This window comes from Pongo pygmaeus, chromosome 16, assembly GCF_028885625.2.
Source record: "Pongo pygmaeus isolate AG05252 chromosome 16, NHGRI_mPonPyg2-v2.0_pri, whole genome shotgun sequence".
In the NCBI taxonomy this organism is placed as follows: domain Eukaryota; kingdom Metazoa; phylum Chordata; class Mammalia; order Primates; family Hominidae; genus Pongo; species Pongo pygmaeus.
The window spans coordinates 64,099,181-64,113,433 of NC_072389.2; the positions used below are offsets into that span (position 1 = coordinate 64,099,181).

General features: G+C 37.6%; 1 protein-coding gene across 1 annotated transcript in view; it reads right to left on the reverse strand.

The window, feature by feature from the left end:
• The window catches only part of ADAM10 (ADAM metallopeptidase domain 10), a 157,358-nt gene that overhangs the window by 112,797 nt on the left and 30,308 nt on the right, over window positions 1-14,253 (reverse strand). Inside the window, exon 2 of the mRNA XM_054450003.2 lies at window positions 11,879-12,029. Within this exon, the coding sequence (XP_054305978.1) occupies window positions 11,879-12,029 (151 nt within the window). The remainder of the gene's footprint in view (window positions 1-11,878; window positions 12,030-14,253) is intronic.

Here is a 14,253-nt window from a genome sequence, read left to right on the forward strand (position 1 = left end):
CTACATCTTAATATACAGAAATACTTTCTATAGGTTAGAATAGTTAGAATATAGAGTAGTCCCTTCTTACCCACATTGTTTCAGTTATCCACAGTCAACTGTGGTCTGAAAATAGGTGAGTACAGGACAGTAACATATTTTGAGAGAGACCACATTCACATAACTTACAGTAGTTGTCATAATTGTTCTCTTGTTATTTGTTATTGTTAATCCCTTACTGTACCTAATTTGTAAACTGAACTTTATCATAGGTATTTATGTAAACGAAAATTTAATATATTTAGGGTTTGGTACTATCCACGGTTTCAGGCATTCATTGGGGAATCTAGAACGTATCCTCTGCAAACAAGGATGGACTACTGTAGACTAAAAAGAAGTTGCCTTTTCCCACGGGGTTGCTATTTTAGCTAAAGATAGTATGGTACTAATACTCAGAAGAAAACAAGATACAGGGTGCATCCTTTTAACTGAAGTCATAATAGGACATAAAGCCCTAACTAATGAAGTACATTGCCAATACAGAGAGGAAATTTGAAGGCAAAATCCTTGCTTCAAGGTACTATTAGAGTAATCCAGGAGTCCCAGAGACAAGCACTGTGTTCATGAATAGAGTTCTATCATATCTAAAATGGAGCAGGCCTATGACAGGCCTGGGTTAGTGGTTACTAGGAGTAACTGTACTTAACTAAGGCATTTCTGATGTTTCCAGATACTCATTTCCTCTTAACTTTCACCTTCTTAATTAAGATGCTTGAGAGAGTCTCCATTCAAATTATTTTTTAAGGTAAGTTGCCAATACTAACAACAAATATTATTTTGAGTCAATTATCTTCCACTAGTGTACTTTTTGAAATAGAAAAGTCATTTTTTCAAGTTATCATAGGGAAGGGAAAGGAAAAGGAGAGGGGGAGGGGAAGAGAAGACGAGCTGGAAGGGAAAGGAACAGGTCTGCAGAGGGGGAAGGGGGAAAGGGCAGAGAGTCAGCCAATGTACACCCCACCAGGCATCTTCCACAGAAATCTAGGGCTCGGCCGGGTACGGTGGCTCACGCCTGTAATTCCAGCACTTTGGGAGGCCAAGGCAGGTGGATCACGAGGTCAAGAGTTTGAGACCAGCCTGGCCAACATGGGGAAACCCCATCTCTACTAAAAATACATAAATTAGCCGGGCATGGTGGCGTGCATATGTAATCCCAGCTACTCAGGAGGCTGAGGCAGGAGAATCGCTTGAACCCAGGACACAGAGGTTGCAGTGAGCCGAGATCGCGCCATTGCACTCCAGCCTGGGTGACAGAGTGAGACTCCATCTCAAAAAAAAAAAAAAAAAAAAAAAAAAGATAAGCTAAAAAGAAGAAAGAAAATTCCAGGGCTATAAACTTTAGGGGGAAAAAAAAAGCTCAGCCAGACACAGTAGCTCACGCCTGTAATCCCAGCACTCTGGGAGGCTAAGGCCAGTAGATCACCTGAGGTCAGGAGTTCGAGACCAGCCTGGGCAACATGGTGAAACCCCCATCTCTACTAAAAATGCAAAAATCAGCCGGGTGTGGTGGTGTGCCCCTGTAATCCCAGCTGCTCAGGAGGCTGAGGTGGGAGAATCGCTTGAACCTGGGAGGTGGAGGCTGCAGTGAGCCGAGATCACGCTACTGCACTCCAGCTTGGGCAGCAGAGCGAGACTCCATCTAAAAAAAAAAAAGAACAAGAACAAGAAAAAGGAAAAGGAAAACACAGTTCCAGGCTTAACTGATGGCCCTGAAGTAAATGAATTACCTCAAAATAAGCAAAAATACATAAACACAAATCTACAAGAGTTCCTAAGGAAGATAAAAGTAAAACTATAACTTAAAATGAATAACTTCACCCTATGTAAGAAGACAAACAGAACAACAAAGTGAGTCTCACATAAAGGAGAGCCAATGGAAAGAACCTGTCATGACGGCATAATTAGAGAACACATGATTACACATATTATACATGATTACAGAATAAGTAGATTTACCTACTGAAAAGAAAAAAGTTTTCTATAAACAATTTCCAACCTGGCACAACTATGTAATTAAATACTTGGCAAGTAAACTACCATATATAGAACATTAAGGGCCTGGTGCGGTGGCTCACGCCTGTAATTCTAGCACTTTGGGAGGCCGAGGCAGGTGGGTCACTTGAGGTCAGGAATTCAAGACCAGCCCGGCCAATATGGTGAAATGCCATCTCTACTAAAAATACAGAAATTAGCCAGGCATGGTGGTGAGCACCTATAATCCCAGCTACTCAGGAGGCTGAGGCACAAGGATCACTGGAACCCAGGAGGTGGAGGTTGCAGTGAGTGAATATCGTGCCACTGTACTCCAGCCTGGGCAACAGAGTGAGCTCGGTCTCAAAAAAACAAAAACAAAAACAAAACAATAAAACAATGACAGGATTTAAGAATAGAGGGAGACTTCCATTGTTCAGGTATCTAATGTAAACCAACTGTATAAAATAACAATAACCTAAATTTACTAATTTAACAAACTGATGAAGGTGGACTTGACCAAGAGCACACAAAATCAGAGTTTAAATCTGAAACAGTCTTTCCGTCACACCAAACTATAATTCCTTGCTTGGGATATATAAGGGAGCCCCCAGGATGGCAAAATGCAGAATATCTTCCTGGTGACAGATTAAAAAAAAATAATTGAGGCCACACACGGTGGCTCACACCAGTAATTCCAGCATTTTGGGAGGCTGGGGTGGGAGGATAGCTTGAGCCCAAGAGTTCGAGACCAGCCTGCACAACACAGCAAGACCCCATATCTACAAAAAAAATTAAAAATTAGCCGAGCATGATGGCACACATCTATGGTCCCAGCTACTCAGGAGGCTGAAGTGGGAGGATTGCTTGAGCTCAGAAGTTTGAGGCCAGCCTGAGCAACACAGCAAGACCCTGTCATTCACTCTATCCTAAATAAATAATAAAATACCAACCTGGCAATTGATACTGGCATATAACACAACTATCTGTCCCACACCATGATAACTAAGATTCTTGATTTGCTAGACCTTGTGTTTATATTTGATTTGTTGGTTCAATATAGACTATTTTGGAAACTTACTAGTGCAAAGTGATTATAATTTCATATTTCAGAGATGCACACAAATTAACAACTTTATTCCTGTATACAAGTATCAAAAATGTATGTCAACCTGCAGAGGTACAGAATGACTTTAAGAAATTAAAGAGGTTATAACACAATCAACTGAAGAATAAGTATTCAGAAGCTGTATCTAAAAGGAATTGTATATATGATGACCAAAGAATTTTTAATCAGTTTAAAGCTATTACACTATAATACAAGGTTTCCCTGATGCTTAATAAAACACACCAAACAAGCATATTCAAACCAATAAACTAAACATATTCAACACAGTTACTATAAAAGATTTTCAGGTATAATGAAATAGGATAAACATCAAAAGAACCTTTAGTCACATAAAATCCTTGCTGCACCTTTAAGAAAATGCCACAACAACCTTATAAGGAGCTTAACCACTTGAACAACAGAAAAATCCAAGGTTGACTATGAATCTGGATAAAATCTGAGCTACAGTACTTATCTCACAAAAGATCCAACTGAACATGCAACATTTTAGCATGAAATATAACATAATTAAGAAAAACAATATGTAGGCTTTTCTACTAGGCATATACGTAATCTCTGACATTCACTGTCTAGGTCACCAACTCTAGAAACTCTGGCATTAAAAACTACACCACTGGCCAGGCACGGTGGCTCATGCCTGTAATCCCAGCACTTTGGGAGGCCGAAGTGGGCAGATCATCTGAGGTGAGGAGTTCGAGACCAGCCTGGCCAACACAGTGAAACCCCCGTCTCTACTAAAAATACAAAAATTAGCCAGGTGTGGTGGTGCACGCCTGTAATGCCAGCTACTAGGGAGGCTGAGGCAGGAGAATTGCTTGAACCCGGGAGGCAGAGGTTGAAGTGAGCCAAGATTGCACCACTGCACTCCAGCCTGGGTGACAGAGCAAGACTCCATCTCAAAAAAATAAATAAATAAATAACAAAAAATACACCACTAAATAAGCTATCAGATATAAGCCTGTTTTAGATTACCTTTTAGAGGAAACAATTTCTCCAAATAATTAAAAACAGCCAGAAAAATACTTTTACACTCTAACTTCCATTCCCTTTTCAAAGGAGGAGGGAGAAAGTTGAGTTATATTTTAAAACAACAACAACAACAAAAACCCTCATTCCCTCTCTTCCAGGGAAGCCCTGGTTAGTGCTTAAAAACATGTAAAATAGGCCGGGTGCAGTGGCTCACGCCTGTAATCCCAGCACTCTAGGAGGCCGAGGCAGGCGGATCATGTTAGGAGATCGAGACCATCCTGGCCAACATAGTGAAACCCCATCTCTACTAAAAATACAAAAATTTAGCTGGGTGTGGTGGTGCACGCCTGTAGTCCCAGCTACTTGGGAGGCTGAGGCTGGAGAATCGCTTAAACCCAGGAGGCGGAGGTTACATGAGCCAAGATCACACCACTGCACTCCAGCCTGGAAAAAAATGTGGAAAATAAAACTGATATTTCATATTAAAATTATATCTAAGATACTAAACTCAAAGCAATGATCAGCTCCTAATAACCTTTAGTCATATAAAATTCATATACCCTTTTGTCAGAAATGTTAGTTACTTTTAGTCATACAAAAATAACATGAACACAGATCAGCTTTTTCTTTTCCGTATGCTTCAGTAAGTAATTCAAGTAGCCATTATCCCTTCAGATTTCTTTACAAACAGCGTTCTTGGGATTTTAATTTCTGTATAAAGAGGAATCAGGCAAGAATAAAGAATACCATATCCTAGAAAATCCAATACTGAGATAAAAAGCAATTTAAAATGTACTTTAACTAACGTATGTTGCACTATACCTGACACAAAGTAGGTACTAAATAAATATTATTTTCCTTTGGGAATTTTTGCTCAAATTTTATTGGAAGAGATTTAACTACCATCAGTTTTTTTTAAATTTTTGTTTTTAAACATCTATAACAATAGCATTTTTACACCATTCAAATTTATTCCCTAGCTCTTCTCTATGATCAGGCATTCATTTGTGTTCCCTAGATTCTTACCTCTGCTTCTCAAAGTCTGCTGGTTTGTCTACAGATTTAAAAGTGCCCTAGGTTTCTGCTACCTGACTCGTGATATAACAGAGATAAAGTCCCAGACATCTCCAGACTAACCCAACTCCAGTCAAGAACCAGTGAAGGGAATATTTATGCCTTTTACAGGTTACCTAGGCCATATTCTTGAAACCTTCATATTTCAGGAGTAGGGAGAACTCAAATCCCAAACCACAAAGAAAACTTCCAACCAAATGTCTAATCATTTGTTTTAAACAGTTTGGAAACTTACTCTTAAGGCTACAGGAAGAATTACCTTCTCAATTCAGAAAAAAATAAAGTTGTATATTCTCCAAACAATTATATTGCACTTAAGGAAAGTTTTTGGTTTCTTCTATACTATATACAAATCACATATTACATAAAAATCATTTCTGATGTATGGACTGATGTACCCAAATAAATACACAGGCAGAAAAATATGGTTTATTACTGACTAGTGTTTTAATGTTTTAAACTTAGTATACTAATATATTTTGTAGAATTTGAAAGCATAAAGGAGCTTAAACATTATCTTGTCTAAACTTCAAGGTTTTACTAATGAGGAAACTGAGGCTCAGAAGAAATCTCTAGATTCATGTCAAGTCAGAAGGAAAGTCAATTAGTCTGAATTAACCACACTACTCCTTTCTCCATCCAGTTTATGACTACTCCAATACATATAAAAATCACAAAATTCTTTACTAAGTGGCTTCCTACTCAAATGCAAAGTTGGTGGCTGTAAGCTACCAACTCTATCAAAGACAGTCAAGTTAGCAAAGTGGCGAGAAGACCAGAAAATAAAGACAAGATACCTACCCCAAAGTACATAATTTGGAAAACAAGATATGAAGAATGAAAAGGTTTAAACGTACATATACATACAACAACAAAAATAATTCAATATAATAGTGTATATATACTTCCTACCAAAAAGATAAAGTATATCATAACAGACAATCGTTTTACGTAAGAGTCTCAGATACTTCATTTTACTTATTTTTTTAATTATCACTTTGAAACGGTGTTTCAGAGAATTCCTACAAGTTCTATTAGAAAGAAGAAAGAGTGCAGTGATCCCTCATGCTTCTCTTCAATGACAGGTGCAAACAAAAGGCATAAGTTAAAATATATATATATATACACCACATAAGAATCATACTAAAAGCTATAAAAGGGATCATTACTATACAATCTTGCAATGAAGTTTTTCTCATGCTATATTAATAACCTTTGTTAAATCTAAGACAGATATTTATTCTTATTTTCACCTATATCAATATAGGTGATATAGAGATATTCCAACATGTTATATAGAATCAAAACATAAACAATATTAACCTGCATTTTACAAAAACCACGTAAGAAAAATTTCTGAAAATTATAGTATGCTAAACTACATGATGGTTAAGACAGGAATGGCCAGGCACAGTGGCTCACACCTGTAATCCCAGCACTTTGGGAGGCCAAGGGAACCTGGGCAACATGGCAAAACCCCATCTCTACCAAAAAAAAATATGAAAATTAGCTAGGCATGGTGGTGTGTGCCTGTAGTCCCAGCTACTCAGGAGGCTGAGGTGAGAGGATGGCTTGAGCCCAGGAGGCAAGAGTTTCAGTGAAATAAGATCTCACCACTCTACCCTAGCCTGGGCAACAGAGCCCGGCCCTGTTTCAAAAAAAAAAAAAAGGCTGGGTGTGGTGGCTCACACCTGTAATCCCAGCACTTTGGGAGGCCAAGGTGGGCAGATCATGAGGTCAGGAGATCGAGACCATCCTGGCTCACACGGTGAAGCCCCGTCTCTACTAAAAAATACAAAAAAAAAAAATTTGCCGGGAGTGGTGGTGGGCGCCTCTAGTCCCAGCTACTCAGGAGGCTGAGGCAGGAGAATGGCATGAACCCGGGAGAGGGAGCTTGCAGTGAGCCAAGTTCGCCCCACTGCACTCCAGCCTGGGTGACAGAGCGAGACTCCATCTCAAAAAAAAGAACAAGACAGGAATGGCAGGACAACATGTTATCTAAGAATAAGAGGAGGGAAATTACAAGACAGTCCCTGATACATCACACACTTTCACATGAACATGAGAACTGAGAGAAAACAAATTTCGAACAAAAATTCTGCATCCCACAATATGACAAATCTGCTTACTACTTAGTCATTAAGAACAACTACCGATGAGGATGAGATAGAGTATAAAATATTTAAGAAGAAAATCTGTTTCCTAGTATCTATGTACTTAAATATTTTGTTGGTGGTGTTTTGTTTTTTGAGACAGGGTCTCACTCTTGTCACCCAAGCTGGAGTGCATTGGCACAATCATGGCTCACGGCAGCCTCAACCTTCCTAGACTCAAGTGATCCTCCCACCTCAGCCTCCCAAGTAGCTGGGACTATAGGCATGCACCACCACACTTGGCTAAGTTTCTTCTAATCTTTCTGCAGAGTCAGGATCTTGCCATGTTGCCCAGACTGGTCTCAAACTGCTGGGCTCAAGTGATCCTTTCACCTCAGCCTCCCAAAGTGCTGGGATTACAGGCATGAGCCACCATGTCCAGCAATTCACTCACTCAATATAACTAAAATGACCATCATCTACACAAAAAAGATGAATAAGATTCACACTCTGCACTTCAAGTTCACAAGGAGTAGAGAACATATGCATGTAAATAAAGTTATAATGCAATAAATGCCGTAACTGACATATATACAGCATTGCTAAGTGAGCAATCCAATTCATCAGAACTTATTCAGTGATTTCTGAAACTTAGAAAACTGATTCTTAATTTCTCAGCCAAGCTAAGAGATGTATTTTACCCTAATATCTATTATCAAAACAGTTTAATCTTCTAATAAGTATTACGGGAGTTGTTTCCTTAACGACTGTGGCACTGACTCAAATGGTACTTTTATTTTCAAACAACTTTAAGCTTTATTTCAAGAGCAACAGCTTTTCATAGAATTCTTTTCTTTTTTTTTTTTTTTTTTCTGAGATGAAGTCTTGCGCTGTCACCAGGCTGGACTGCAGTGGCGTGATCTCGGCTCACTGCAACCTCTGTGTCCCTGGTTCAAGCGATTGTCCTGCCTCAGCCTCTTGAGTAGCTGGGACTACAGGCACATGCCCAGCTAATTGTCTGTATTTTTAGTAGAGACGGGGTTTCACCATGTCGGCCATGATGGCCTCGATCTCTTGACCTTGTGATCCGCCCGCCTCAGCCTCCCAAAGTGCTGGGATTCCAGGCATGAGCCACCGCACCTGGCCATAGAATTCTTAAGAATGGACTTTTGGTTTGGAAAAATATAAACGTTTCTTCATTTAACAGTAACATCTGTAAACATGGCATATAATATACTCTTTGTTAATCAGAAAACTTGGAAGCCATGCTGAAAGTGTGTTCATGTGCTTAGACATAAACACCATAAAAAATTACTTTAATACTTTAACATACGCACACACACACACACACACACACAGAGAAGCTGTGCTACTACCCAGAAATGTAAGTCATAACTCTATAAGCAAAACCCCTTCCAAGTATATTCTTCTTGGTATGTCTAAGTTAAGTGCACAGTATTTAATATATTCTATTATGTGTTAAAGTATACTGATCAGATTCTAGGGCACTAAAGCCTACTATGTGAATAAAGAAAATAAACTCTACTTGATATTTTTTAAAGGGTGAAATACAGAAAACAATTCTAGCCACAATGTATAAGACAGTACAATTTTATAGGCTGGGCTACAAGATAGTACACGTCTTACAGGCTGGGTTACAAGTAACTCTAACTCAAAGTCATTTCAAAGTTATATTTACTATGTATTGAGCCAATCTACCTAAAAATAAAAATAAAACATATTCATATTAAATACAAAAAATAAAAATTTATAAAAATAAAATACAAGTTATTATTAACAAATAATAAAATATCTATATATAGATAGAAATCCTGTTAGAAGGAGTTATAGTGTACCAAGACTAATATTTGTTAGACAACAGAAGAGGAAGAAAGACCTAGCAGGAAATCTGTAATTATACTATTTCAGTCATTTTGTAGGCCTATTTTCAAGGAAAGGGAGGAACAAGATCATCAGCCCATTACATTTTTAAGTAAAGTATTTTAAAAGGTAATTACAATGACCACGGTTTAGGGCAGAAATTCTGAGACAGTGTGAATATATAAAAATTGGGAAAATAAACTAAAATATCTGAAATTGGATGAATTCTAGAAAATACAGTAAGTTTGTATAGTTAATTAAACAGATTTGTGTTAAAAGCACCCTAAAATGGGCCAGGTATGGTGGCTCATGCCTGTAATCCCAGCACTTTGGGAGACCGAGATGAGCGGATCACTTGAGATCAGGAGTTCAAGACCAGCCTAGCCAATATGGTGAAACCCCGTCTCTACTAAAAATACAAAAATTAGCCAGGCATGGTGGCACACACCTGTAGTCCCAGCTACTTGGGAGACTGAGGCAGGAGTATCACTTGAACCCAGAGGTTGCAGTGAGCCGAGATAGTACCACTACGCTCCAGCCCAGGCAACAGAGCAAGACTCTGTCTCCAAAAAAAAAAAAAAAAAAAGTACCCTAAAATGACCCATATAAATGAGACCATATTACATGAGATTTCCTGGTTTCAGGTCCTTTTTTAGTGCCTCAGCAAGAAGTTCTCCCTCCTTTGAATATCTACAGCATTTTATCTGTAATGTAACACATCACATGTGTCTTATACAATAACAGGCACATCTAACTGCTCCTATGAGATCTATGTTTGATCTATGTTTCTATCACCCACAGTCTACACTAAGTAACTTTTCACTAGCAGTCACTAAACATTTTTTGGACAACTACATGGCAGCCCACTCACTCACGCAAACTCTCTCGCTTTCCCTGCTCTCTCTCACTCACTGACACACACACAAAGGAGCTAGGGATTTAGTTTTGCCATTTATTCAATATGAATTACGTGACACAGCTCACAAAAATCTAATTATATAATAGGAATAGATATTCAAGCCAAAAGCAGCTAAAATCTTTTCCTTTTGGCAGTCAAACCGTATTTGGTATATATTAATATAATTAATAATACTAAGTATATTTTGAGATGCTCATTAAAAACAGTAAGACTAATGATTGCTTGTAATTTCACAGTATATAAATACACTAAAATGTTTATCTAGAAGAAAAGACCCTGAAATAAATCTTTTTCCCTCCTTCAGATAAAGAAGATTTTACAACTTGAAAGTAATTTTTTCAACAATAATCATTACTTTTGTAATATGGAAAATACATTAAGTGACACATTTATTTTCATGTACAAAATACTTTAAGTTTTACAGCATTCCTAATTATCTTATTTTTCATCCATTAAAATGTTTAAGCACATGTACCATATGTGCAATATAATGGATAATACCAAATAGTAGCCAGGATGCCTGCCTGTGAGGAACAGAAAACACGGTTATGGAAAAATTAATAAGAAGTACCCACAAAAAGGAAGAGAGCACAAATGAAGATGCCAATGATTCAGATAAGTAATTTTAAAGTTTAGAGGGAATTAAAAAGTAAAGTGTCTAAGAGGCAGAAGTTGAATTGTACATTAAAAGATGATCAGGATTTAGGACAAATGACACAGAACAAAGTTTACATGGTATATTCAGAGACTAGAAGATCATTCTGGGTGAAATACACACTTGATGCTGGCAAGTAAAAAAAAGTAAGTTTAGAATAATAGACTAGGATTAATTTACAGAGAAACTTAAAAGTCAAATTAAGAAAATCTGGCTAACAATCATTAATTGAAGACTTTAGATCAATAAGCTGACATGAAAAAAGAAGTATTTAGAGAAAAGTCATCTCATAGCAGTAGGATAGCTTTATTGATAAACAGAGTGGAAGCTGGGAAACTTATTAGGAAGTGAACACTAATCAATCAGGGTTACATTAGTACAAAAAGTACAAAAGGAATAGATTTAATAATTACACATAAGACAGAGAGGGCTTCACAAAGATCTCCAAGATTCTTTAAGTGTCCCTAACAGATAGAGAAAAAATAAAGGGTGTTTAGCCAGGTCTCGGTAAAATCAGTGCTGTGTAAGTTATTTAACTTCTCTGAACCTTAGTTTCCTCGGATATAAAAAGCTATTTACCTCTGGATGTTGAGAAGATTAAACAAGAAAATGCATATAAAGCATCTAGAACACAACAGGTACTCAGTAAGTGATTTTTTTTTAACCTCTCTCCCTTGACTCCCCTTTATCACTTAACAATTCTGTCTGAGAACTGAACAATACAGCAAGTAATCTGTCTACCAGCTGTCATTTTAGAACTGGTAAAACTGAGTAAATGATGTCATCAATGGTATATAAGTAGTTACCTTCACTGCTGGCACCAGTAGTTAGATATATTGACCAAAAAACATACAAAAAGTAGTCAGAAACTATGAACACAGACTCTTCTTTAAAGACATATCTTTTACTAAAGTAAGATCTGATTCACAAATTGAAAAACATTTAAATTTGACTGTTTCCTCAACAATAAAAGGGCAATCCATTTTAAAATAAGTCATTTTTTAATGCATATACCAAATTCCAGTGGAAATGGAATTTCCAAATGAAGACCTTGCAATAGAGAAGGAAAATTAAGGATATAAATCGCCTCCTTAACTTAGATTGAATATAGAGGAACTTCAGACACAGTCAGCAATAAATTTACTCACCTTCCATGGGCATGGAAATCTAGACGTAAAAATTGGTCCTCATGTGAGACTGCTCTTTTGGCACGCTGGTGTTTTTGGTGTAATGAATCCATATTGTAAGATAATCCTTCATAATGTCTGATATATTTATTTAAAGGATTCCCATACTGACCTATAAAAAATAAACAAGTCTGAATTAGTACCATCTTGAAGACCCCTTCTAGTTCTAACATGATTATTCAAGTATCTATGAATATGTATGAAACAACTTCTCCCTAATCCCAGCACTATTATGAATTCTCCATTAATATTAACACATATATTATTAAAACTTATTGTGACAGTAATTCCAACCACACAAACAAGTTTGGATGTTAGTCATAGGTTTGTTTTAGATGTCCTTTATCAGGCTGAGCAAGTTCTCTTCTATTCACATTTTGCTGATAAAAACTATCAGGACCAGGTGCAGGGGCTCACTCCTGTAATCCCAGCATTTCAGGAGGCTGAGATGGAAGGACTGCTTGAGGCCAGGAATTCGAGACCAGCCTGGTCAACATAGCGAGACTTCATCCCTAATAAAAATAAAAAATAAAATAAAAATAAATAAAAAGTATAAAAATAAATAAAAAGTTAAAAAAAAACTATCGGGAACAAATGCTTATTTCTGTACCTGTTCTTTCTGCAGCTATTAAGATGATCTTTTTTTATTTTTAATTTATTAATAGGGTGAATTAAATTTACTGATTTTTGAATGTTAAGCCAACCTTGCATTACTGAGATAAACCCTACTTGGTCATGTTGTCAGATTCAATTTACTGTAATTTTGTTTAGAATTTTGTTTTCTGTGTTCAGGGGATATACTGGCTTACAGTTTTCTTTTCTTGTACTATCTTTGTCAAGTTTTGATATTGGGGTAAAAAAAATGTGTTGAGAAGTTATTACCTCTTCTTCAATTCTCTGGACAAATTTATGTAGAATGAGTGCTCAGTCTGGGGGTAATTATTTCCCACTACTGAGGCAAGACCTATCTCAGTAGTCTACCCAATGCTCCATGAACTGAGTTTTACCAGTCTACCTGGTAAGAAAAGGCACTACTTATAGCCCTATCTGAGCACCAGGTACCGTTCAATCTAATCTTTTGGGATGATTCTATAGCCTCAGGTAGTTTCCACATATGGGCTGATTAGAGCTCTGCTAAACACTACAGTGGAAGCCTCTGCAGATCTCAGGGATCCTCTGTGCAGCTCTCTCTTCACCCTGATATTCTGTCTGTGAACTCCAGCCACTTTGGTCTCCCCTGACCCTCAGCTTCATCTCTTCAACTGAGGAAGTTCCCTGGACTCTACCTAGGTTCCCTCTCATAGCACCACAACCCATAAATCTCTCAAGGCAGAAAGCTGGCACAATCAAAGGGCCAACCTTACTGTTTCCCCTCTCAGGGTCCTTCACTACCTGATAACCAATGCCTTAAAAACCATTGTTTCGCTGGGCTTGGTGGCTCACGCCTGTAATCCGAGCACTTTGGGAGGCTGAGGCAGGTGGATCGCCTAAGGTCAGGAGTTCGAGACCAGCCTGACCAAGATGGTGAAACCCTATCTCTACTAAAAATACAAAAACTAGCTGGGTGTGGTGGTGGCTGCCTATAAACCTAGCTACTCAGGAGGCTGAGGCAGGAGAATCACTTGAACCCAGGAGGCAGAGGCTGTAGTGAGCTGAGATCACGCCATTGCACTCCAGCCTGGGTAACGAAAGTGAAACTCCGTCTCAAAGAAAAAAAAAACAACCATTGTCTTTCTGTATTTTTCCTGGTTTCCTTGTTTCCTTTCATGCAGGAAAGTAAATTTAATCCTTATTTCTCCATCTTCAAGAGAAGCAAAAAAAAAAAAAAGTGATTCTTTGACAAATCAAGTAAAATTTTTAACTAAAGAAAATTGTCCTCTTTCATAAAACAAGTAAGTTGTCTAAAAATGGTTCATCTATTATCCAACACTAAATTCTGTGATCCAACACTAAATTTTCTGTTTATGCACTACGTGGTTAAGGGCATAAACTCTGATGTCAGATTATCTGGGTTCAAGTTCTAGGATTTGTTAGACAACAACGTGAATATATTTAACACTAATGAAGTGTATACTTAGAAGTGGTTAAGACAGTACATTTTACCTTAAGCATTTTTTACTAGAATAAAAAAAATGATCTGAGTTTGAATACCACTACCTTCAATTATTAGTTGTTTCCCAGATCGAATAGAAAACTACTCAGGTTCAGTCTCCTATTCATAAAATGAAGAGACTAGAGTAGCTCTCTCTTAAGACTCACAGATTAAATGATTTAAACCATGTGTGACAATTAATATTAGAGAGCCTACCAAAGAGCCAAGGTTCAATAAATTATCC